Source organism: Fistularia commersonii, chromosome 11 (genome assembly GCF_037954325.1).
Source record: "Fistularia commersonii isolate RoL2024-O1a breed Wild chromosome 11, RoL_Fcom_v1.0, whole genome shotgun sequence".
NCBI lineage: Eukaryota > Metazoa > Chordata > Actinopteri > Syngnathiformes > Fistulariidae > Fistularia > Fistularia commersonii.
Genome location: NC_141294.1, coordinates 16,872,246 through 16,897,252, shown reverse-complemented (window position 1 = coordinate 16,897,252; position 25,007 = coordinate 16,872,246). Strand labels below are relative to the sequence as shown.

Genomic DNA, 25,007 nt, shown 5'->3' with positions numbered 1-25,007 from the left:
ATTGCATGTGGGACCTGCACGGCAGCATGGACCATCATGGGGGACCATTCAAGGGGGTTCAGTCCCTCGCTCAACAGGAGCCCCACAGCCTAGGAGGCACTCTAGGAATCCAACCAGGAACTTCCTGACCTCCTTTTCCATCCAGCACGTCATCAATCAGATGATCAATAATCACCCGGGCGCAGGCGGGGGCGGGGCTACGGGGGAACGAGCGCGCAAACAAGTGTTCCACAATAACAACAAGCTCTCAGTGTTTACTGTTAACCAAGCTGTTAGGAAACATAAGGATCTTCATCCCGTGTGTGCGTGTTTGCGCGCGCGTGTGTATGTGTGTGTGTGCACGTGCACGCTGGGCCCACCGTGCAGCCGGGTACCGCCATTGTTGAGACGAGCGACTGGCACTGGGAGGCACAGTGAGGCGGCTGTGCAGGAGCATGGCCATCTTGTGAGGTCATCAGCCTCAAGGCCTCCTCTCTCACCTCCTCCTCCTCCTCCCTCGCTCGCTCGCTCTCTCCCGTTACATCACCGCCGTCCTTTTCTCCGGCCGGCTCTTCCGCACATTGCCGGCCTCTTGCGTAACAGCCGTCTTCGCTTTCTCCGCCTGAGGATTCTAATCTTTCCCACGAGCAACGGCGGCGGCGGCGGCGGCGGCAGCGGGGGGGGGAGAGGGGGGTTGCGGGACCCTCTCCCACCTGCCCGCCCCTGCCTTGTTAACTCAATTACTCCACCAATTAGTCCGATCATCAACTCGGCTTTGTCTGACCCTGTGTGTGTGTGTGTGTGTGTGTGTGTGTGTGTGTGTGTGGCTGCTTTTAATGATTCCTGCCCCTCGTCTGTTGTTCCAAGTGTGTGTGCCGCGCAGTCAGTGCGTGGTCTCTTGGCAGTTCCGCGTTAACCAGGGATAAGCAATGATTATCCGCAGCTTTGTGTTCGTGTGTGTGTGTGTGTGTTTGTGCGTGTACACACACACACACACACATGCGTGCGCACGCACACATACACACACACCTGCGGAGGCCGTGACAATGCACGCATTCCACCATCATGTCGGCGGACGGCATACCAACCTGGTTCAGCAGAGGGAGGCTGGGTTGTACAGTGATGCGTGGTGTGCGCGCGTGTATGTGTGTGTGTGTGTGTGTGTGTGTATGTGTGCATGCGCGACAGCTGCGAATAGAGCCGTGTTCATTCAAGCAAATGTTCCCTCTCCGAACGCACAAAGACGGCTTGCTGGCTGGCTGGCTGGCAGCGATGTCTGTGCGAGGTGAGGGTTACGTAAGACTGATCAACACGACTTAATCAGCTTTAGGAGACATGCTTAACAAGCTGACGGAGGGAGGAGGAGGAGGAGGAGGAGGAGGAGGAGAAGGAGGGATGGAAAGAGGAAAACAAGAGGAACTGAGAGACGGACATGAGGAGGCAGAGCGGTGACAGGCAGCGACATATTTGTGTGTGTGTGAGATCGAGGTGAGAGAAGTCGCTGCCGGCGCGTTAAAAGGCCTCGCGAATCCCGGACGACCTTGAACGCGACCTCTGCCTCGGAGCTGGCCTCCGAAGGCGCCTGGATCTGGATCAATACGTCTATCGATTAGATTGATCGTCAGTCAGGAATGTGAATTAACGCGTGCGCCGGTTGATTGGATGGAGTCATGATTGACAGCTGATGTTGTCCCGGCTTCCATCTGTGTTTTCTGTCATGGCACAGTTTTCTTTGGTTGGACCGGCGCGTGAAGTCACACCACACACACACACACACACACACACACACACACACACACACGTCCATTTCCCAGGGAGTTTTTGACCTAATCGTTCTAACTTTAAAACTAGACGTCATTCAACCTTTGACATCAACAAACACAATGGGGGGGGGCGTGTGTGTGTGTGTGTGTGAGAAGACTGATTAGGAGGAATCCTAACACACACTTCTGAAACAATGGCTAGCAGATGTGGACAGACTTTTTTTTTTCTCCCCCCCCCCGCATCTAAAATTAGCTGTGGTGTAAGAAAGGCAGGAAGGGGGTGGAAGGGTGGCGGGGCGACGGAGTAACAGGCCAGAAATGAAGGAAGGAACTGGCTGATGGGATTTGAAGTGAAGTGGTGTGTATTCAGGTACACTAAACACACACACACACAAACACACACACATGCGGGGCTGACGCACAGGAAACCCAGTCAGAGCCTTTTTATTGTGTTGGTACCTGTCAATCATCATAATCAATGTCTGTCACTGCTGAAGCCCCCCCATAAAAAAAACAAAAAAAACAATATTTTTAAATTTCTACATTTGAGCGAGTTCACCGCCGCCGCCGCCATGATGCAACGCCGCAGTCCCGACTGTGGCCGGGTAATTACGCGTCTATTAACAGCTCCCGCCTCAAGGTGCTAAGGACAACAGAGTCGGTTGGTAGCCTGGCGTCCCTGCTCTCGGAGCCCCCCAGGGCCCGACGGAAGGCCGGGGCCCCTGGATGGTGTGTGTGTGTGTTTATGTGTGTGCGTGTGTGTGTGTGTGTCAGGTGTGAAGCTTTTGACTCACCAGCCACTGATGTTGTTTTTCCCTTTAAATTTTGAGTGGGAGCAGCGCAGCCGCACTCCGACAGGTGTGTTTGTGTGTGTGTGTGTGTGTGTGTGTGTGTGTGTGAGTGTGTGTTTTTCTGAAAACTCTCACGATGTCTGTGTTTGCTCTGGTCCTTGAATGCACCGCTGCTGAGGACAGCACTCGCGCCACATCGAGAAAAACACGATTCCCCCCGACGCGCAGCTCCCGTCTGAACAACAGCCGCTAATAACAAGACACACACACATAACACATGCACATAGTAACATATTCAATACACACATATACCACACACACACATTAATACATATATAAATATATAGCACTGTCATATCACATATTCAGCATGCACACACACACTCACGCTCTCTCTCTCTCTATATATATATATATATGTGTGTGTGTTTGTGTACAGCACACATTACACAAGGCACATGGACACACACACACACACACACATATATATATACTTGTATATACACAGTACAAACACCCAGCACAGGGGTCGGCAACCCGCGGCTCTTTCATCCTTGCACTGCGGCTCTGAGTAGCTTGGGAAAATAAATTATAAGTATTTAATTGAAGTGTATAATCCTCGTGTTAGTTCCTTTTTTAATTTTAGTTCTAAATTGGAAGATTGTTGTGGTCTTGAAATATTAAAATAAAATTCTATTTTTTATTTTTCGACGCTCGAAATATACGACACACTCGCGGAAGCCGGTATACCCGCCAAGACGCCGTCAATATGTCGTGAGTTTCATTCACAGGTAGGCAAAATATGAAAAAGCAATATATACAGTAGTATCTTTATTCTAGACGTTAAAAAGTAACTGCGGCTCCCAGTGTTTTCTTTTTGGATGTTAAAGGTTGATGACCCCTGACCGAGCACATGCACATAAACACATATTCAACACACATATATACTATACATACAACACATGTACACAAACACATTTACAACACACACATTCAGCTCATGCAGACACATATACAGCACTCATCCACATCACATATATGCACATGTTTACAAAATGCACACTTTCACACAGGCACAATCACACACGTATATTCAGTATATATATTTTTATATACAGTAGAATCTCCGCCTACGAATGCAATTCTTTGTTTGACTCTGTTCGTGAACCGAAATGTTCACAAATATTTCCCGTTGAAATTGATATAATCCCCATTGATCCGTTCTCCAGCCCCAAAAAACTCCCTGCATTCTTTTGAAACCTTTTTATGTTTTGTGTTTTTTGGCAAAAACGCAGAAAGGAACTAAAGCTAACCTTAATTATTTCTGTGTTTCTGGTGTTCTTTGTCTTCTTGCCAGCACTTGTATTCCTTTGTTTCCTTTGCTAAATCAGCAAAAATAAAGCCCCTTGCTAACGCTAACACTATCTCCAACTAGCTGTTTGTCATTCATCCAAGCTAACAATAACTTCATTAGCATAGTCGCCCCTGGAGGCACATCTTTAGCGCATCTTTGTCCTTCAGGATGGTTCAGGTGGTTGACCTTGCCTTGTCGTAGTGCTTGATGAGATCTGTACAACCAACACCGCTACCACCTTCAGCTATTATTTCCCTCTTCAGATCGATTCTGCAATTCCTCACGTCTTCTTAACACCACGAGCGCTAGCGCTTTCTCACCTTTATGGGAGTCACAATGACGACTAGCTTACTCCAAAAAAGCATACTAACAGTAGAACACAAAGAAGTAAACAACGCGGAGTAGCACGCTACGCCGCCGTCCCAAGAACCGGACCACCGGTGGAAGTCCTGTCCTCCATGTGATCTCCTGACTGGCTCTTCTGTCCATCTGTGGTGAACGGAAGTAAACCACAGTGTCGTCTGCGTACAGGCGGAGAAAATGTATCGTAGCCGGCGGGTGCAGGAATGCAGAACATCAGGAACGCATCCTTTCGGATGTCTGAATTCACAGGTCTGGTCGAGTGCTGGGGTCGAAACGCAGAGTGGAAAGTCCCGTTTTTTTTTTTCCAGAGGCGTCGAACGCGTCGCCCCCGATATGTAGTCTTATGAATCAATGAGGAGAAACCTGTCGATGGGGCTGCAAATTCATCCACAGCGGATTTTTTTTTTTTTTTTAGAAAGACACCGAGAGACGTGTCCGTCGTCCGCCCACGACCACCTTCCACCCACTCCCACCCACCCCCCTCCCCCACCCGTCCTCCCGGAGAGACGTGTTGATTTTAGGCGCCAGACAAACGGGGCGTATTCATGACTCACTTCATTTCATAACGTTACGGGAACAAAAACCGAATCACGATAAATGAGCCTCAGTCAGAACACACACACACACACACACACACACACTGCTCAGAACTCTGTCTCCTCACAACTACCTGTTGCTGGCAGATTCAGCCCCCCCACCCCCTCGTGATATCTGGTCCATTTGAGTGCATGTTCCAGGCTTGAAAGGATTAATCGCCGTTTATGCTTTATTTTTTTATTTTTTTTGTTCTCTTCGTTTCAGGGGTTTATTTTTAGGCCTTAAGTGTCTGGTTGCTAGGAGACAGACAGAGAGGGGGGGGGGAGAAAGTGAGGCAATAGAATGGTGTGTGTTTGTGTGTGTGTGTGTGTGTGTTGTGAAGACTGAATTTCAAACACATTCACACACTGAGTCAGCACTGACGCACGGACACACACACACACACACACATATGGACTGGTTTTTCTTGTTCTGTATCTTTTCAGCGGGATGTGTGTGTTTGTGTGCATATGTGTGTGTGTGTGTGTGTGCACCTCTTGTTTGTCACCTCTGATGAGCCGGTCGATGCACATTCTCATCAAGACGGGATGATGTCGCACACTCCGACCCCTGGGCTGTCGTTGAATCTTACCGCGTGCGCACACACACACACACACACACACACACACACACACACAGGAAACAGAACTGTCGGTGCGGTGTACTACAGTTGTTCACTTCCTGCGCTGCTCTCGTGGCACATTCCCGGAAATCACTGTTCTCTTTTTCTCTCACACACACACACACACACACACACACACACGTGAACTCAGCCTACGTGACTCTATCAAAATAAAAGCAGCCGTCAATCATATCTGTCTGCAGTCGTGTCCCAATGGCAACTGGCAGGATGGTTTGGCGGCGAGGATGAGGAGGTGAAGAAGAGTTGTCCGGCGTCCCGGTGTCAAAGTGTTGGCAGCGGGGCGACGTTAACACTGCCCCGCCAGGGGGGCGGGGGGGCGCAGGCGCCTGCGGCCCTTAACACCCCCCTGTCAGCTTCTCACGTCTTCTCCCTAAAAGGGGCTCTGAAGGAAGTCGTGACCTGAAGACGAGTTTGTTGCCCGTGGGGTTTTTCAGCTCCGGGTGTCACTACTTTGAGAATCCACTCCGTCGGGATCTTTGATCCTGCAGATTTGCTTTGGATTTTAGCTTGTCATGCAGTGCGAGCTGCATTACAAGTGTATGTGTGTGTGTGTGTGTGTGTGTTGTGTGGCGTGCGCGCGTGTGTGTGTGAGTAGGTTAGCGTCCTGGGACCAATGGTCACGTAGGTGAGAGTAAATATACCTGCAGTACCAACTGATTCTGCTCCCACTGACACAATGTTATTCTGCTGCCTGCAACACACACATGCACACACACAGACTCACACACAAACACATGCACACACATCCATTTACCGCCTGTGTGTGATTGCAGTAATGCACGGAGTGTGTTTGTGTATGTGTGGTCTCCAGTGAAATCTCCCCTCAGGTATATATATATGTGTGTGTGTGTTTGTGTGTGTGTGTGTGTTGTCTCCAGTGAAATCTCCCCTCAGGTATTTGTGTGTGTGTGTGTGTGTGTGTGTGTGTGTGTGTGTGTGTGTGTGTGTTCTTAGAGCCTCCCCCTGGTGTGAACACCATGCCTGGGTCTCACCCGCCTTCCTGCTAGCTTTATTTTGAAGGATCTCGGACCTTCGCCTTCTTCCTGTGTCTTATTTTGTCGTGTTGTTTTTGATTAATTCACCACCTGCAGGGTGTGTGTGTGAGATTCATAGGTTGTCATGTAGACGACCCTTCGGAACCTCTTAGCTCCGCCCATTGGACCAAACTTCCCGTTTCCCCCCGGGACCGTGGTCCTCCAGAACAGCGTCAGCCCGTAGTTTACTCTTCGGTGTCTTCTGAAGACCAGCTGTTCTGATGGGAACAACTGTGTTCCCATCTTTCATTCTCCTCCTTGACTCCAAGAGCCTGGAAGAGGAGAGAGACGTAGAGAACGTGCAGGTTCTGACCAAAAAGAAAGGACTTATTGTTCTCCACGGGTTCTGCGCGTCCCCTGCCTCAGTGTCAGTCCGTCCCAGTGACCATGAACTGGAGGTTACGATGGGAGTGATGCGTTCAGGGTCTGTTTTCTGTCACAGTTCTGCTCATCTTCTTCTCCCTCCACCTCCTCACTCTTTGTGTCACCCCCCCCCCCCCCCCCCCCCCACACACACACACACACACACACACGCACACACACGCACACACACGCACACACACACACACAAGCGATGGCCGTTTCCCGGGTCTCTGCTAAGTTGCAGCAGTTTGACACTGAAAGCTGCCAGGAGTTGGGAGTTCACACACACACACACACACACACACACACACACACACACACACACACACACACACACATACACACACACACACCGTGCTGCTATCAAAACAACCCCCTCCACTTCAGTGTCTCCCCACTCATTCACTACAATTTGAGCTGCTTTATTTTGAAATGCATCTTTTATTTTAAGATGTATTTCTTATTTTGTAATGTATTATTTGTTTTTAAATGCATGTCTTATTTTGATTTTTTTTTTAATGAATGCATTACTTTTTATTCTTTATTTTGAAAGACATGTTTTATTTTGAAATGCGTCTGTCATCATAAAATCAATAGTTTTGAAACGCACTTCTTTTAAGATGTATTTCATATTTTGAAATGTTTTTATTTTTAAATGCACCTCTTATTTTGAGGTTCATCTCTTATTTTGAAATACAACCTTTATTTTGAAATGGAGCTTTCCTTTTGAAATTCATTGCTTGTTCTAGAATTGATTTTTTTATTTTGAAATGCACTTCGTTAAGATGTATTTCTTATTTTGAAATGTATTTTTTTATTTTAAAACACATCATATTTTGAAATGCCTCTTTTAATTTGAATTTTGAATCTGAATTCATATTGATTATTTAAAAGATGTAGCTTTTATTTTCAAAGGCTTCTTTCATTTTTAAAACGTATTTCTTAATTTTAAACGCATGTCTCTGTTTGAAACGTTTTTTATTTTGAAACGCATCCTCGATTTTGAGGATTTTGCACTACTCTTTTGAACACATATTCAAACATCGATCGAGTCAAATAGCCTCACCTGATTGGCTCACCTGCACTTCCTGATCAGAGGCACCAGAAAAAAACTGATCAAATCTGATTGATTGATTGGTTTAAATTGTTGATGACGGGGGGGTTGTGATTGGATAATCAATGTCAACATTTCCATGATCCCTCCCCCCTCCCTCCTGGTTGTTGTTGAAGTGGAGCCTGTAGTCTGGTGTGTGCGTATGTATGTATGTGTGTGTGTGTGTGTGTGTGTGTGTGTGTGTTTAGGGGGGGTTGATCATAGAGGAAGATGGGGGGGGCAATCTGACCCGGATGACAGCAGACTACCAGACGAGCAATGATCTCATCGCTCCTTCTAATCCCCCCCCCTCCACCTCCACTCTATCCATTGTTCCCCCCCTGAACCCCCCCGACTCCCTTTCTCCCACTTTCTTCTTTCTGCTCCCCGCTCACCCTGCCCGTCACCCCTTCTCATCTTGCCTTCTTCTCTTTCACCCCCCCTCTGCATCGCAACCACACACACACACACACACACACTTACACACTCCTCAATGCCCTTGCACTCTCTCCAGTGTCCCAGGGCAGAGATTAGACGCCCCCCCCCCCCCACCACCACCCGTATCATCAGCACTCCACAGCAGCTTCTACATTATTGATGCCGTGTGTGTGTGTGTGTGTGTGTGTGTGTTTGAGAGAGGCTTGCATATACACACCGTGCTATAATGGCTATCTGGTATCCCCCCCCCAGGGAGGGGGTGGGGTCAAGGGTAGCGGGGAGGGGTGGAGGTCACGGAGGTCAAGTGTGGGCGAGGGCGAGGGTCGCTCTTTGTATTCATCTTGCTCACTGATTTTTGCAGTTCCACTTTCGCGTATACATACACACATATGCACTTTTCCAAACACACACACTATTATCGATGCCGTGTGTGTGTGTGTGTGTGTGTGTGTGTGTTTGAGATAGCTGATCCTGTGTGAGTCAGAGTCGCCCAGCTCTGATTGGTCAGCAGGTGGACGGAAGGACAAAGACACCTGTTCTTGTTCCTGACATTCCTCTTATCATAATCCTTCCCCTCCCTCTCACCTGTCACACACACACACACGCACACACACACACACACACACACACACACACACACGTGCACCTAGTCACACATGCCACTGTTCTCGGATGTAAACACTCCTTCAGAGGCCAGGTGGCACTCCATGAACACACACACACTGGGAGTCTCCTTCCGACGTGCACGTCACTCACACGTGCACACCCCTAAAGTGCGACTCAGGCTCGGATGTCCTTGGCGTCCCTCGCTGTCCGCACGCGCTTAGATGCTAACGATCAGCCCGGCAGCGCAACGGAACCCCATGAGGAGCCGGACCAGGCCGGATGGTGATGATGTCACTTCCTGTTCCTGTCCCAAGTGAGGGAGGAGATGGACGGCCATGTTGTTTCGGGTCATAGAAAGAGTGAGCGCAGGACAGGAAAGAGGTGGAAAGGTTTGTGATCGAACCGTCTCGGTGACGGTATGTTCAGTAAGGTGACCTCATGACATCCGAGGAATACGACTTCTACAGAAGACGTGGTATTTTGATCATCAAAACAGTCGCTTTAGTGGCTCCAACATGTATGCTTCTCTTCCTCCTCCTCCTCTTCCTCACCCAGTGTCTGCTGTCTTCTCGTGGCGTGTTTTTCCATCTCCTGCCCTCTGAAAGCGACTCCTCCCGGGTTCTCCAAACCAATGCAAACGCTGTGTTCCTCACATGTGACCCCTCGCTGACCCCGCCTCCCTGCACCTGCAGGGTTTGCCTTCCCAGAGTGGGCCTACAAGCCCGAGTCCAGCCCCGGGTCCCGGCAGATCCAGCTATGGCACTTCATCCTGGAGCTCCTGAGGAAGGAGGAGTACCACGACGTCATCGCCTGGCAAGGCGACTACGGCGAGTTCGTCATCAAGGACCCCGACGAGGTGGCCCGGCTGTGGGGCGCCAGGAAGTGCAAGCCCCAGATGAACTACGACAAGCTGAGCCGGGCACTGAGGTAACACCTGTGTGTGTGTGTGTGTGTGCGTGTGTGCGTGTGTGTGCGCAGGACTGACTGACCAAAGAACACATGTTCTCAGATGTAGTTGTAGTTCTGCCCCGTCGTAGAAGAACGCCACTCGCGGATTATGGCGGAGAGCAGCTGGTCGCCAGGACAACCAGTTTTGTGGCAGAGAATCAGTTCATATATCCAGATTGGACAATGAAACATCTCCTTCCCCATGGAGACCCAATGATGTCTCCTTCAGGAGATACTCCCGGTGTCCATGTTGTTTGAACCCCGGGGCTTCAGACCCATATATCGCCGGTCGATGTGGACAGAAAAGTAGTCCCTGAACGTTCTCCGCCTCCTCAGGAGATCATTCTAACTAGATGGGGTTCTCCACAGTCCCCCTAAAGACCTACTGAAGATACCTGAGGATGTCAATCAAAATGGTTCAGGTCAAAATGTTTACATCTCCTGTGGTGGAAGAAGACCCGACCTTCATGACTCCAGACCTTCCACGAACCTGGCAGCCGCAGGAGGAGAGTCACCACCGCCCACTTGCTGCTTCGCCGGCGGCTCCTCACCCAACAGGCGATGGACCTTCGACCTCCCGGACGGCGTCCCCCGCCTAACCGGGTCAGGATTAGAGGAAGCCGCTGGTCATACGAGGCGCCAGGTGAAGGGCCAATTCAGGCTCCGGGTGGAAGTTATTCCCAGCAGCTCCGTCCTCTGGAGCTGCGGCAGCTTTTAGCCTCTAAGCCACACTGAGACTTTAAATATAGCAGGGCTCAGTGTCCTGTAACGGACTTGCCCCCCTCAGGACACTGCTGACCCACCGGCCGCAGGCCAGCAAGGTGGAGGACGCCGCGTTGGGTGGATTACCGGCGGCAAAGATTAATGAAGTTACAAAAGAGGCGCAGAAACGGGTACGCACCGCCGACGGTGGCCATATGGGCGCAGAATGGCGCCTGTCTGTCACGCGGGAGCAGCCGACACACACACACACACACACACACACACACACACACACACACACACACACAGGAATTTAATGTGCAAGGGAGTGGAGCGAGAATAAAATCAATGAAGTTACAAATAATCACATTTTGAGAGCGAGCGTGTGTGTGTGTGTGTATGTTTGTGTGTTGATTGAGCCCCCTGTTGAGAGGATTACCTTCCCACTGCTAGTGTGTGTGTGTGTGTGTGTGTGTTCACACAGTAGATCATCATATTGATCATCGATAAACCACCTTCCTGGGTTAAAATCCTCCAAACAGGAAGTGGCCTCGGGTCATTCCAACTGCAGGGGTCCCGGGGGGGGGGGGGTCACAGACCGGTGGTTCAACCCAAGCATTATCAATTGATTCTGTTTTTGCCGTTGTTTGATATTAAGGCCTCCTATTGAAACACACACATACACACACACACATACACACACACCGGACCCCCGTCACCGCAATCATCCACTGAGCCGAGGAAATTAAGCCAGTTGCCAATAAGTCTCTGCAAACTGTGGCCTTAATGAATGTAATCATGCTGAGAGTCCCCCCCCCCCGACACACACACACACACACACACACACACACACACACACACGGCCCATTACAGCAGGCTACATTTGTTCCTACACACTGGTCAGAGGTCGTGGGGGCGCTGCTGCTGCTGCTGTGCACAGCTGGAAAAGATTAACAAGCCAACACATGTACACGTTCACACACACACACACACACACACCACACAAATAGAGCATTGTAACGATAATGATGAGGAGGAGGGTCCAGTAAGTGGAGAAAGGTGGAGAAATGGGGGGGTGGGAGGTCTTCTTTTCAGGTTGACATGAACGTAAACAAAGTACAGACGCGCGTCACTTCCTGCTCACACCTGATTGGTCAGCCTCTTCCCGATACTCGGCCAATCGATGAGCCATGTGTCACAGCGTTCAAAAGATGGTGTCCCACCTGGCATGGAGGGGGGATTGGTGGGGGTGGGGGGGCTCTACGGGTGTGTGTTCCGTGTTTGTGTTAGCCTTGTCCTCCATTGTGTAGCTGCAGCACCGTGTGTCATCTCATTGTCTCCGTCTGAATCGGGCCTTTATTTTTCATGAGGGTGGAAGCACACACACACACACATGCCCGCACGCACACACACACTCAGACACGCATACACACACATAAACAGACACACCAGCGCACAGACACACACACACATCAGCTCAAGTAGTATTAGCACCCAGAGAACATGTGATCAGCCAAACCAGGCCCTGCTCTTTTCTCTCTCTCTCGCTCACACACACACACACACACACACACACACACACACACACACACACACATAGCATGTGACGCCACCTAATCACGCCCCACACTCCTTCCAACTCATCTTATTTCCTTTTTTGAGGCAGTAAACTTGGCTCTGATACAAGCAGCCTCACGTGTTCATCTTGTACATACACACACACCTGCGTGTGAGCAGCTGGTGTGTGTGTGTGTGTGTGTACGAGGAGGATCTGTGTAACAGCCAATGCTGACGAAAGAGGCAGAAAATAAACACGGGGCTCATAGGGAGTATTGTAATCCCAACTTCCTGTCACAGTCAGCGCCTATTTACAGCCCAACAATGGGCGTACACACACACACACACACACACACACACACACACACACACCACACGCCTCATGTGTGTCAGTTCGTTTGTGTGCATGAGAGGGGGTGCTGAAATAGCCTGGTGAGTTCATGAACATCTTGTTATGTTTGGAAATTTGGCCAATGAGGGAAAGTCTTGCTATTTTAAGATACGAAGGAAAAAAAACAAAACAAAAACAAACGGCGTCCGTCCCAAAGTCCTTCTCGGTCGCCTCCTTCCATCCGTGCACGCTCGAAGCTGCAGGTTCCACGCTGTGGAGACGGCGTCCGCTGCTCCACCTCCTCCATGGTGGCCGTTAACCCCGTTAATCCCAGCTGCTGTTTCCCCGCTGTAATCCCAGTCCTAATCCAGGGCCTGGATTCACACACAGCCACAACAGTGCCGATGGAAAGCTTCCCCTTCACCCCCCCCCACCAAAGATGTCACTCTCTTCCACGTTTGTGTATGTGTGTGTGTGTTTGTGTGTGTGTGTGTGTTTGTATTTGTGTGTGTGTGTGTGTGTTTGTGTGTGTGTGTGTGGCGGGTAGCTAAACGCAGGCACTCAAAGAATCTCTTTCTTCTCTTTTGAAGTGAGTTCAAATGCTCTTCAAAGACTCTGTGTGTGTGTGTGTGTGTGTGTGTGTGTGTGTGTGTGTGTGTGTGTGTGTGTGTGTCTGTCTGTACATCTCAAACTTGCCCTTCACTCTTAGCCATGTATTTGAGGATGTTCTTTGATAGCCGACTGTTATGTCATTTTCTCGTGTACAGTTACATACGTGTGCTCGGCAGCGGCGCAGCGGTTAGCTCCGCCTCCTCGCAGCCAGAAGGTCCCTGGTTGGACACCACGTTCTCCCCGTGTCTGCGTGGGGTTCCTCAGGGTGAATGGCTGTGTTTCTCTTTATGAATGAGAGTTGATGGTTAGATGTTTGGCTTGAATTTTTCTCCACCCTTTCCAACCAGTGTGAACCCCTTTCTTCAGCTCTTCTTCACTCCTCTGGACTGTTGATCATAAGTACTTGAAACCCTTCACCTTCTTGATCTCCACTAAATTCCACTTGGGTTCCTCTCAGTCATATACGTATTCTCTCTAGCTGCGATGAACCTTCATACCTCTCCTTTCCAGAGCAGACCTCCACCTTTGTAAATGTTCCTCCACCCCATCCCTGCTCTCACGACAAATCACAATGTCATCTTCAAACATCGTGGTCCATGGAGATTCCTGTCTAACCTCATCTGTCAGCCTGTCCATCACCACTGCAAACAAGAAGAGGCTCAGAGCTGCTCCCTGATGAGTCCCACCTCCACCCCCAACTTCTCTGTCACACCTACAGCACACGTCACCACTGTCTCACGTCGAGCATACATGTCCTGCACCAGTCTAGCATACTTCCCTTCCACTCGAAACGTCATACAATACCATAGTTGTATGCTTGTAAATGGGTGTGAATGGTAGTAAGTGGTCAACCCCTCCTCTCAGCCAATCACAGCTGGGATCGTCCTCACTGAGTGTGGGATAAGCGTATAGATAATGAAAGGATTATTACACACACACGATGTACTAGTTACCCCCCCCCCCCCCCCCCCCCCCCGTTAATCTGAGAGAGGACTTCATCCCCCCCCCCGTTAATCTGAGAGAGGACTTCATCTAATCCACACTGATAACTGGATCCGGTGTTCGAAACCGATCTTCCTTCGCTGTCCGGGTTCGAGGTTTTTAATATTGCTCCATTGTGTTTGTGACACACACACACACACACACACACACACACACACACATACACAGACAGACACTAAGTGAAAAGTTCAGTGTGAATAGGAGTGTCACCTTCCTATCCTGCTGTGCTCCTGAAGGGGGGGGGTCGAACATGCATGTGTGTGTGTGCGTGTGTGTGTGTGCGTGACGGACAAACGTCTTTGCTCTGTTCTATTTTTTTCCCTGCTCTTTATCTTCTTGCGGCGTCTCGGAGAGTGAGGGGATGGAGAGGTTATGTAAAGTGGGGGGGGGGGGTTACATAAAGAGCTGTAGATGACAAAGGTCAATAAAAATGGAGCCTTGTAGTGTGTGTGTGTGTGTGGGGGGGGGGGTGAAAGAAGTAAGGCTGTGTGTGTGTATGTGTGTGTGTGTGTGTGAGGGGGGGGCGTTACATAAAGAGATAAAGATGTGGTAAATTATGGCAGCTCTGATTTTGCCGTTACATAAAGAGATGGTGAATCCAGGGAGACGGAATCAGATGTGACACAACGTCCGGCCTCGGACGACCCCGGGCTCACCGGCTCCGGGGATTAGAACTCACACACCTGTCACACACACACACACACACACACACACACTGCGTGGGGATCACTCCGTCGGGATCAGAATAAGCAGGGAGCCCGCATCACTCTGACCCCTGTTATTGTTTACAAAGCCTCCGTATGATGGTATGCCGCCATCCCCAGCACACACACACACACACACACACACACACACACACACACACACAAACACACACACTCTGCCCCCACTGCCCCCCCAGGCCTGCTCTGTGTCACACAACACCCCGTAATATCGGACTCAAAGAGCCCGAAGCCTGAAAGGCCGGGTTATTAAAGTCTGTGTGTGTGTGTGTGACCCGCGACTCTAGAGACGGTGTGTGTGTGTGTGTGTGTGTGTGTGTAAATGTTTGCATTTACCCTTCTCCTCTTTGATTCTAGGTATTATTACAACAAGAGGATCCTCCATAAGACTAAAGGCAAGAGGTTCACCTACAAGTTCAACTTCAACAAGCTGGTTCTGGTCAACTATCCCTTCATCGACATGGCGTCCGCTGGTAGGAGTGTGTGTGTTTGTGTGTGTGTGTGTGTGTGTGTGTGTGTGTGTGTACACAAATGTCACAGTGTGTTTATATGTGTGCATGCAAATGGGCATGTGTGTGTGCATGTGTTTGCGGGTGCAAATGCGGGTGCGGCTGCTTATGTGTGTGTGTGTGTATGCACGTATGCATGTACATATGGGTGCATGAATGCATGCGTGTGCGCGTGCGTGTGTGTGTGTATATATATATGTGTATGTATGTATGTATATATACTCACTTACATGGTTGTGTGTGCATGTGCATGGGAGATGTGAGTATGCATGTGTAACTGCATGCATGTCTTTGCGCTTACGTTCTCTTTGTGTGTGTAGACACATGTGGCGTGTGCGTTTACTTGTGCGCATTTGTGTGCATGTTTGTGTGGTTGCGTGTTTTTCCCACGTGTGTCCGTTGCCAAACCTCACACGGAGTGTGTGTCTGCAGGCAGCGGCGTCCCTCAGAGCGCCCCTCCCGTCCCCACCGGCGCCGGCACCCACTTCCGCTTCCCTCCGTCGACGCCGTCGGAGGTCCTGTCCCCGAACGAGGACCTGCGGAGCCCCGGCGCCGTGTTCGGGTCGGTGACCCGGCGTGCGGCGCGCGGCTCCGTCAGCGACTGCAGCGACGGCACCTCCGTCAACTCCGAAATCGAGGACGGCGGCACGGGCGGCGGCGAGGAGCGCGGCGGCGGCGGATACAGGAGCATCATCCACCCCCGCCTCTCTCACGAATCCCTGTTCCGGCTGTACGGCGGGCCGGGGAACTCCGGCGGGCCCCCGGGCCCACGCGGACCTCCGGGGCACCGCATCCACCCGGAGTCGCTATCGCCTTTCCCGGTGTCGCCTCTCCCCGGGCCGGGCGGCGCCGGCCTCCTGGCCCCGCCCCTTTCCCCGGCGCTCAGCATGACCCCGACTTCCCACCTGGCCTACACCCCGTCCCCCACCTTGTCCCCCATGCTGGGCTCCCACTTCTCCTTCAACCCCGAGGACATGAAGCGCTACCTGCAGGCCCACACCCAGTCGGTGTACAACTATGGCCTGAGCCCCCGCGCCTTCCTCCAGTACCCCAACATCGTCATCCCGCAGCCCCACCGGCCCCCCGCCGACAAGGGGGCGGAGCGCGGCGCCGAGCGCCACCACCAGCACCACCACCACCACCACCACCTGGCGTTGTCCCACGCCGCCCACCACCACCCGCACCCGCCCCACTCCGCCCACCACCACCCGCACCACCCGCTCCACCTGGCCGAGGAGCCCCCTCCCCACGTGTCGCCGTTCAAGTTCAAGCTGCAGCCGCCGCCGCTGGGCAGGAAGCAGCGGGACGGGCAGGGGAAGCCGCGCCAGAGCTCGCTGTCCTCGTCCTCCACCTCCGGCTTGGGCTCCTCGCTCTCCTTCGGCAGCGACCTGAGCTCCGCCGGAGGCTCCAGTCTCGTCTCCGCATCGTCCTCCACCCAGTCCCTCAACAGCGCCGGGCTGCCCAAGATTAAGGTGGGACCTCCCGCTTTGGTTTCTTTTCACTGTGAGGGGGGATCGGAAGGCGGTGATCTGATCAGTCTGGTAATCGAGGTCCCGAGAGGTCCAACCTGAGGTGTGTGCAGGTCCAGGGTCAGGTGATTGGAAGTCCAGGGTCAATTTTGTGAAGTTAAAGGGTCAGTTCCATAGAGGTCCACTGTCAGATCAGATTCTTGGGGATACAATATCAGGTCCATAGAGGTCCACTGTATAGTTTATAGGGGTCCAAGTTCAGGTCCATGGAAGTCCAATGTCCCTGGGGTTTAAGGATCAAGTCATTGGAAGTCCAGGGTCAGTTTTGTGAAGTTAAAGGGTCAGGTCCATAGAGGTCCACTGTCAGATCAGATTCTTGGGGATACAATATCAGGTCCATAGAGGTCCACTGTATAGTTTATAGGGGTCCAAGTTCAGGTCCCTGGAAGTCCAATGTCCCCGGGGTTTAAGGATCAAGTCATTGGAAGTCCAGGGTCAGTTTTGTGAAGTTAAAGGGTCAGGTCCATAGAAGTCCACTGTCAGGATCAGGTTCCTGGGGATGCAATATCAGGTCCATAGAGGTCCACTGTAAAGTTTATAGGGGTCCAAGACCAACGGCCTCGATCAGGTCCCTGGAAGTCCAAGATTGGGTCCCTTGAAGTCCAAGGTCCCTGGGAGTAAAGGATTGGGGGCCTGCTGGTCCAGGGTCAGATCTCTGGAGGTCAAATATCAATCTTGTCCTTGTACTCCAGGAAGAGGTCCCTGGAGGTAGTGGGTAAGGTCTTTGGAGGTCCAGGATCAGGTCCTTTTAGGTCTAGGATCAGATCCCTGATCAGGTCCCTCACCTGAATTGAACAGTTTGTAGAGTTTGAGGTTCCATGGTCAGGCTGGTGTTCATGGTTCTGTCTGACTGACGGAGTGTCCTCCCCCCAGGTGGAGCCCATCTCCGACATCGAGTCTGAAGAGGAGGTGGAGGTGACCGACATCAGCGACGAGGACCCAGACGAGGAGTTCGGGCTGTTCGGGCCCCCCCGCCCCGGGACCCCGGACCACCACCATCACGTCTCCAACGGCCTGGCGTCCACCTCACACCCCTCCCACCCGGATGAAGACCTTGACGAGGACGTCTTCAAGGCCCCTGCCCCTCCACCGCCCGGCCTGGCGCCGTTCTTCATGTCCCAGTACCGCGGGCTGCCCCCCCTCAAGACCGAGCCCCCCGAACCCGGGGACGCGAACCCCCCTCCGCCCCAGGCCGCCACGGCGGGGGCCCCCCAGACCAAGTGCATCCCCCTGAAGCTGCGCTTCAAGAGGCGCTGGAGCGAAGACCAGCGCATGGAGGCATCGCAAGAGGAGACCGACGACAAGAAGGTGCGTCCGCAGGCCGAGGGGGGGCGCAACGGGCGGATGGAGGTGGAGGAGGACGGGGGGGGCAGCGGGGACGGGGACAGCCCCCCCCCCGCTGCCCCACCGGGGGGCCCTGGCCCCCCCGGGTGCGACGCTGCGCAGGGTGAGCGCCGAGCTGCATCGGGCCACAGCCCAGCTCTCCCTGGAGAACAAGGACTGCTGATGGACAAGGGTTGGAGTCCCGAGGTGGATACGGAGAACCTTCACAGAACCCTAGGGTTCTGCCGGGACCCTCGGTCAGGGACGGTTAGAGCCTCGGATCCGGTTTCAGCCTCAAGTTAACCTGGCTCCAGGAGGCCCCCCATCTACCCCCCACTGCTCCTCCTCTGGTGTGACACTTAGAAGGGACTGACAAGTGCCTGAATCTGGAACCCCCAGCCTCAAAGAGTGAGACCCGACGTCTGGTCCGGGATCCACCATCTGGACCTGAGGCCCAACTTCTGCCCTGGTATCCACCATTGGGACCCGGGACCAAACATCTGGCCCAGAACATGTCGCCTCAGTACTAGGACCTGCACCTGGGACCTCAACATCTAGCTCCTGGGCCCACCGTCCAGATGGGATCTACCATCCAGATGGGCTGTACCAACAGGACCCGGGGTCTGGCCTGTAACTCACCATCTGGACCCAGGCTCTGCTTGGACCCAAATGTCTGGCCCCGGGTCCCAACCTCCAGGCAGGATCTACCATCAGGACCCGAGGTCCAATGTCCCAACCTTTGACCCTCGGACACAGCGTCTCGCATAGAACCCATCGCCCCGCTGCTTGGACCCGGGTCTGAGACCCCAACGTCTGGCCCCGGGAGTCTCCTTCTGGACCCGGGACCAATGTCAAGCCCCAGGACCCAACGTTTGCCCAGGGATCCTCTTTCCGGACGCACCATCTGGATCCTGGACCCACCTACTGGACTGGGGCCCCCTGTCGGGTCTGGAAGATACCGAAGATCATGATGGACAGGAAAAGGTTTCAGTGGGGAAGGGGGGGGGGGGGGCAGGATGTAGTCCACTCCTCTCAGGGAAGCCTGTGTATGTTTAGTGGATTTGTCTACACACACACACACACACACACAGAATGTGACTTGATGTAAAGGTTGGACACTAAACATCACACTTGGACTCGGAGCTCCTCCTGTAGGAGGACGAGGAGATGAGGGGACCATGGAGGGAGGGGGTCCGGGTGGGGGGTCCGGCCCGCCTCACACAGCTCGTTTACCGGAAACCGTTTTTTTCCCCTCCAGAAGCACAGAAAACTTCTTCATTCACCAGCTCAAGCTCCGCTAACAATCATAGATAGTGTTTAACTAAACCAGCAAACGTTCACACACACACACACACACACGGTCAACTGTCTCGCTCTCATTCTCGCTTTCCTTTTGCGTCGAGACGTTAGATTGTACCCGAGCGAGGCGAGAGCGGGGCTCATCTGAGAACACACACACACACACACACACACACACACACACACACATACTGCCTCTCTATGCCTTGTTTTTATAGCCTGTATAAAAGTGCAAACTGAGCTCCTGATGGAGCCAAAGTGACGGAGGTGAGATTTTAAGGATTTTTTTTAACAACAACAAAAAAAAAAAAATCGACCGAATGTCCCGACTCAGGAGGGGCAGGTCCAGGATCTGGTCTGTGGAGGTCCAGGACCATCAAATTCCAGGAGCAGGTACCTCAAGGTTCAGGATCAGGTGCGTGAAGTTCCAGGTTAAGGTGCATGAAGTTCCAGGGCCAGGTCCATGGAGGTCCTGGGGCAGGTCCAAGGAGGTCCAGGATCAGGTACCTGGAGGTCCTAGAATAGGTCCCTGGTGTTTCAGGATCAGGTCCTTGGAGGTCCGTTCAGACCAGGGGGTCCGAGCTGAACATCTAGCAGGAGGTGAAAGCTGCTCAGATGTTCTTCACGCCAATTGCAGTAGCTTCGTCCATCTTAGCACCAGTCCCTTCAGGGGTCACACCTCCCCGACCCCCCCCCCCAAACTGAGCCCAGGCCCTGTGTGTGTGTGTGTGTGTGTGTGTGTGTGTGTGTGTGTGTGTGTGTGTGTGTGTGTGTGTGTGTGTGTGTGTGTGTGTGTGTGTGTGTGTGTGTGTGTGTGTGTGTGTGTGTGTGTGCAGGTGGAGTTGCAGTAATAACGGTGTGTTTCTTTAAGGCCAGTTACCATAATGCTCCAAAGTTCGCAGCAGGTGTGTGTGTGTGTGTGTGTGTGTGTGTGTGTGTGTGTGTGTGTGTGTGTGTGTGTGTGTGTGTGTGTGTGTGTTGGGGGGGCCTTGGGGGCGGGGCCAGAGTGGGGTGGGGTTAATCATTACTGTATAGATGGGACGAGTTTGACACGTGAACATGTGACCTGAAACAGCCTCTCAAACTATGCACACACACACACACACACACACAAATATATATATATGCAGACTCCTCAACACACACACACACACACACATACAAAGCTCCCAGAGCTCCTGGTCCCAGGCAGGGCTCCGATTGGCCGGCCCGGTCCGCATAGCTGAAATCGAATTTCCTTATCGGACCCCTGCTGTCTGGATTAGAGCAGGCACACACACACACACACACACACACACACACACACACACACACACACCATCCTATGTCTGTACTCCAACTGACAGCTGCCTTAACTCTGTGTGATGTCGAGGCTCCGCCCCCCCCCCCCCTTCCTCGCCGTGATGCCCCGCCCCCCTCGCCGGTCGACGACACAGCACAACCCCCTCCTGCAGGCATTACCTTAGAGATTATAGATTATAGATTATTATTCCGAGGCTCGTCAGCTGTTGCTTTTCTGTCACTTTGGACCCCCTCCCCCCCCGTGGAACCCGGTCTGTAGTTTTTACAGATGTAATATAACTAATATGTCTGGGGGGGTGATGGGGGGGTCACAGAGGGAGTGATTTAATCTTTTTTTTTTTTTTTTTTTTGTCTTGTAATTTTTATTTTATTTTATAACATGTCTTTTTTTTTTCTCTTGCTCTTGTATATTTTGTTCCTGGGTGGGGGGTTAGAGAGGGAGAAGGATGTGTTTTACTGTGTAAAGGCCCCCCCCCCCCTCCGTCGTTACATAACCCTCAGATGGAGATGAGCGTTAATACCGTGACGTAACATGAAACTTCTCCACTTTCGGTTGTTTTTTTTTTTTTTTCGTGGCTTTTTTTTTTTTTTTTTTTTTCTCTCCTCCCATTCTTGTAATTAAGCTGTAATCAGGGTTAATTAAAAAAAAAAAAAAAAAAAACACGGTTCATGACCGTATGGATATCCGTTGCCGTGTGTGTGTGTGTGTGTGTGTGTCTTCTCTGGTGTTTTTAAATGCCCGCTCGGATTAACCTTTGACCTCGCGTGAGGGCGACGCCACTTGCCGACTGTTTCGCATAAAATAGGAAATTTCCTCATTTATAAAATTAAAGGTGCATCGACTGTCAGAAGCGAGCGCTACACACACACACACACACACACACACATTTACACAAAAGTACGTTGGATCCACACACAGCTTCCACTGGAACCCTCCACACTTTCATTTTCCCGTTACTGATTTACCCTTGAATGCACCCAATGAAAAAAAAAACGCGTGTGTGTGTGTGTGTCTTTGTGTGTGTGTGTTCCAGCTATGATTCATTTTTCCTAAAAACAAAAAACAAAAAAAAAACAACAGGCCAGGAAAAGTGTGGCTGTTGTGTGCAATTTGCGTTCTGTCCACTGGGTGGCGCTGCAGGCAGATGTGCAGGGCTTAAGAATACCTGCAGGAACATCCATCCAGAACGTCTGCGCTGACAGAAGGAGGATCCAAACTGGAGCTGCGGTGAAAGATCTCGGCTTCCACTGACAAAACCCACCGAACCAGGTGAGTCCTGAGATCAGCTCTATTTTTGTATCTCTGCAGGCGGCAGTACTTTTACTTCTTCTTTTCCCTTCAGGCGTCACCACAGCGAATCAACCCTCTCCATCCAACCGGATTCTCTGCTTTACTTTTACTAGCGTCTGCAAAATCACTCAATCAGATCCGGCTTTTTGAACTCGCCGGCTCCGCCTCTTCCTGTCGGCCGATTGGTTGCTGGGACTCACACTTGTGATGTCACTGGTGCCGAAGCCACGCCCCCTTTGCATCCTGAACACACCTGTGTCTGCAGCAGGAGGAGCTTGAGGATGCAGACATGAGGTTCTGTCAAGAGCAACACACACACACACACACTGTCAGCTTTTCAGCAGGACCAGGTCATGTGAGGTGATGATGATCAGATGTTAGCAGCTCCTTCATCTCCTGCTTCCATGCTCTGCAGAAAGTTCTCCCTGGGTTCTGATTGCTCTAAGCCAAGAACGTTAGAGTTTCCCGCCTTTTCCCCGCCGCGCCGCTTTCTTAGGTAAATATTTCACCGTCGTCGTTGTTCAGGGTCTGAGAAAGAAGGAGAGACACCAGAAACCACCACAACTCCTCTCCACATCCTGCTCCCTGCTCTTGTTTTCGGTTTCGCCTTCCGACTGCTTTCACAGAAAGCACTGAAATCCGTGCAGCAAGTTTGTTGTAACAGTAAGTCTGTACAGAGCGCGTGCACACACACACGCACACACACACACACACACACACACACACACAAACACACATACACATTATCATCACGACTTCCTGCTTGCATCTTTATATTAATCCTGGTGGTCCCTTGATGTAGTAATAACAATGATAATAATAATAATAAAGATTTAATTGGGGAGGAAAAAAATTTTAACCCAACTTTTCAATTTTTAAACATTTAAATGTAATTTTTTTTAACAAATTTTGCAATCTTTATGTATATGTATAAATGATGTTTAAATTGAATTAAATTTGTGCGCTGAAGCCCCTGATGTCTGACTTTACTTATTTCATTCAGAATGGCGCCTCTTGCTGGAGGTGGACGGCGTTGCACTCTGGTACAGATACAAGTTCAGATAATAACATTTATGAATAAATAAAAACGGCAATATACAATTAATGAAAACATAGACAGATTTTATGTTTAAAGCGAGTAAATAGAATTTAAAACCGGAACCCAGTTTATTTCCGGGTCTTTATCTATCGGCTGCTTTAATTTTGACAATCTGGATCGGGGTCAAGTCTTGAGTCAAAAAGGTGAAGGTGGATTCTGCCGCCCGACTCTCACCGCCGACTCTTCCCCCTAATTTTAGAGCGTCTGCAGGAATGTGTCCCGTCTCCTGGTGGACCCTCCACCCCCACCACCACCACCACCATCCACCCGACCAAGGAGCAGCTGGGGGGTGTAGAGTTACCGCCTAGGAGAATGCAGACAGAACAAGGAGCCTCTGTTCTCCATCCCGATGCCTCGTCTTCATCGTCATCCACACCCTCGCCCGTCTTTGAGTTTCCTCTCTGGGCGGGGGGGTCGGTATCACTTGACACGGTTTCATCACCGAGTCAGTATTCTCATAAATATGTATGTTTGCCGCCCCTTTTTAGCTCTTTTAGCTTTGTGACTGCACGGGCGGGGTGAAGATGAGGAGGACGTTACCTCACCGTGTATTTATCGTTGGTCAGTCGTTGCAATTTTTGTCAAATTGTAAAATGAGCGTGACGTTTCATCGTCATCTTCGTCCCTCTCTTCCCTCGCACACTTTCATTTCAAACTGTGATTCTTGGAAGAGAGATTTCTCAGGTTTTCTCAGGTCTTATTCACCTCCGAGACCAAGAGAATAAAGCTGATTTATTTTGATTAAAGAAATGTCCATTCATTCATTCAGTTGTGCTTTAAGTTTAACCTTTTTCAGTGAATTCATGTTTCCATGTATGTATGTATGTATGTATGTATGTCTATACATACGTGTGTGTGTATATATATAGATATACATCATTTATTTGTGTGTATATATATGTATGTATATGTGTGTGTAGATGTATGCACAGTATATATGTATATATATATGGATATATGTGTATATATTTAGATATGTGTGTATTTGTGTGTATATATATACACATGTATATATGTATGCATATAGATATATATGTATATGTGTTTATTCATATATGTATATAAATGTTTTCATGTATATATATATACTTGTACTTGTGTAGATATGTACATATTTCTACATATTTCTATGTATGTGTGTATGTATGTGTATGCACGTATGTATATATATGAATATCCGTATATACATATATACGTGTATATATGTAAATATATTTACACATATATGTGTACATATGTATGTATGAATGTGTATGTAACTATGTATATGAAAGTATAACTGTTTGTATAAATCTATGTATGTGTGTAAATATGTATGTCTATGAATGTATGTGTATATACAAATGTATGTATATATACACACAATTATACAGATGCACAATGAATATATTTGTATGTATGTGTGTGTATATATGTATATGTATACATGTATCTATATATCTGTTTTCATCAATATATATGTATGCGTGTATATATGTATGTATGTTTATATGCATGTATATATGTGTGTTTACATTCCTGTATGTATCTACGTAGATATAGTTATATATGTGTGTATGTTTATATGTATGTATGCATGCATGATAATAACATCAATATGTAATTGTCTATTTTAATGTGTAGCTGTGTGTATGTATGTATCTATCGATCTATCTATATATATCTATATATATATATGTGTGTGTGTGTGTATGTATGTGTATATATCTATGCATATATATATGTGTATATATATATACATGTATCTATATGTATATGTATGTATTAATATATATATG

The 25,007-nt window shown here is 50.2% G+C and overlaps 1 protein-coding gene across 1 annotated transcript in view; it reads left to right on the top strand.

Moving 5' to 3' along the window:
- The window catches only part of erfl3 (Ets2 repressor factor like 3), a 27,455-nt gene extending 8,882 nt beyond the window's left edge, over nucleotides 1–18,573 (top strand). The window contains 5 exon segments of the mRNA XM_086155422.1: nucleotides 9,696–9,930; nucleotides 15,235–15,350; nucleotides 15,819–16,858; nucleotides 17,789–18,304; nucleotides 18,306–18,573. Coding sequence (XP_086011548.1) covers nucleotides 9,696–9,930; nucleotides 15,235–15,350; nucleotides 15,819–16,858; nucleotides 17,789–18,304; nucleotides 18,306–18,422 — 2,024 coding nt within the window. The 3' untranslated portion in view covers nucleotides 18,423–18,573.
- Nucleotides 18,574–25,007: the final 6,434 nt, after the last annotated feature.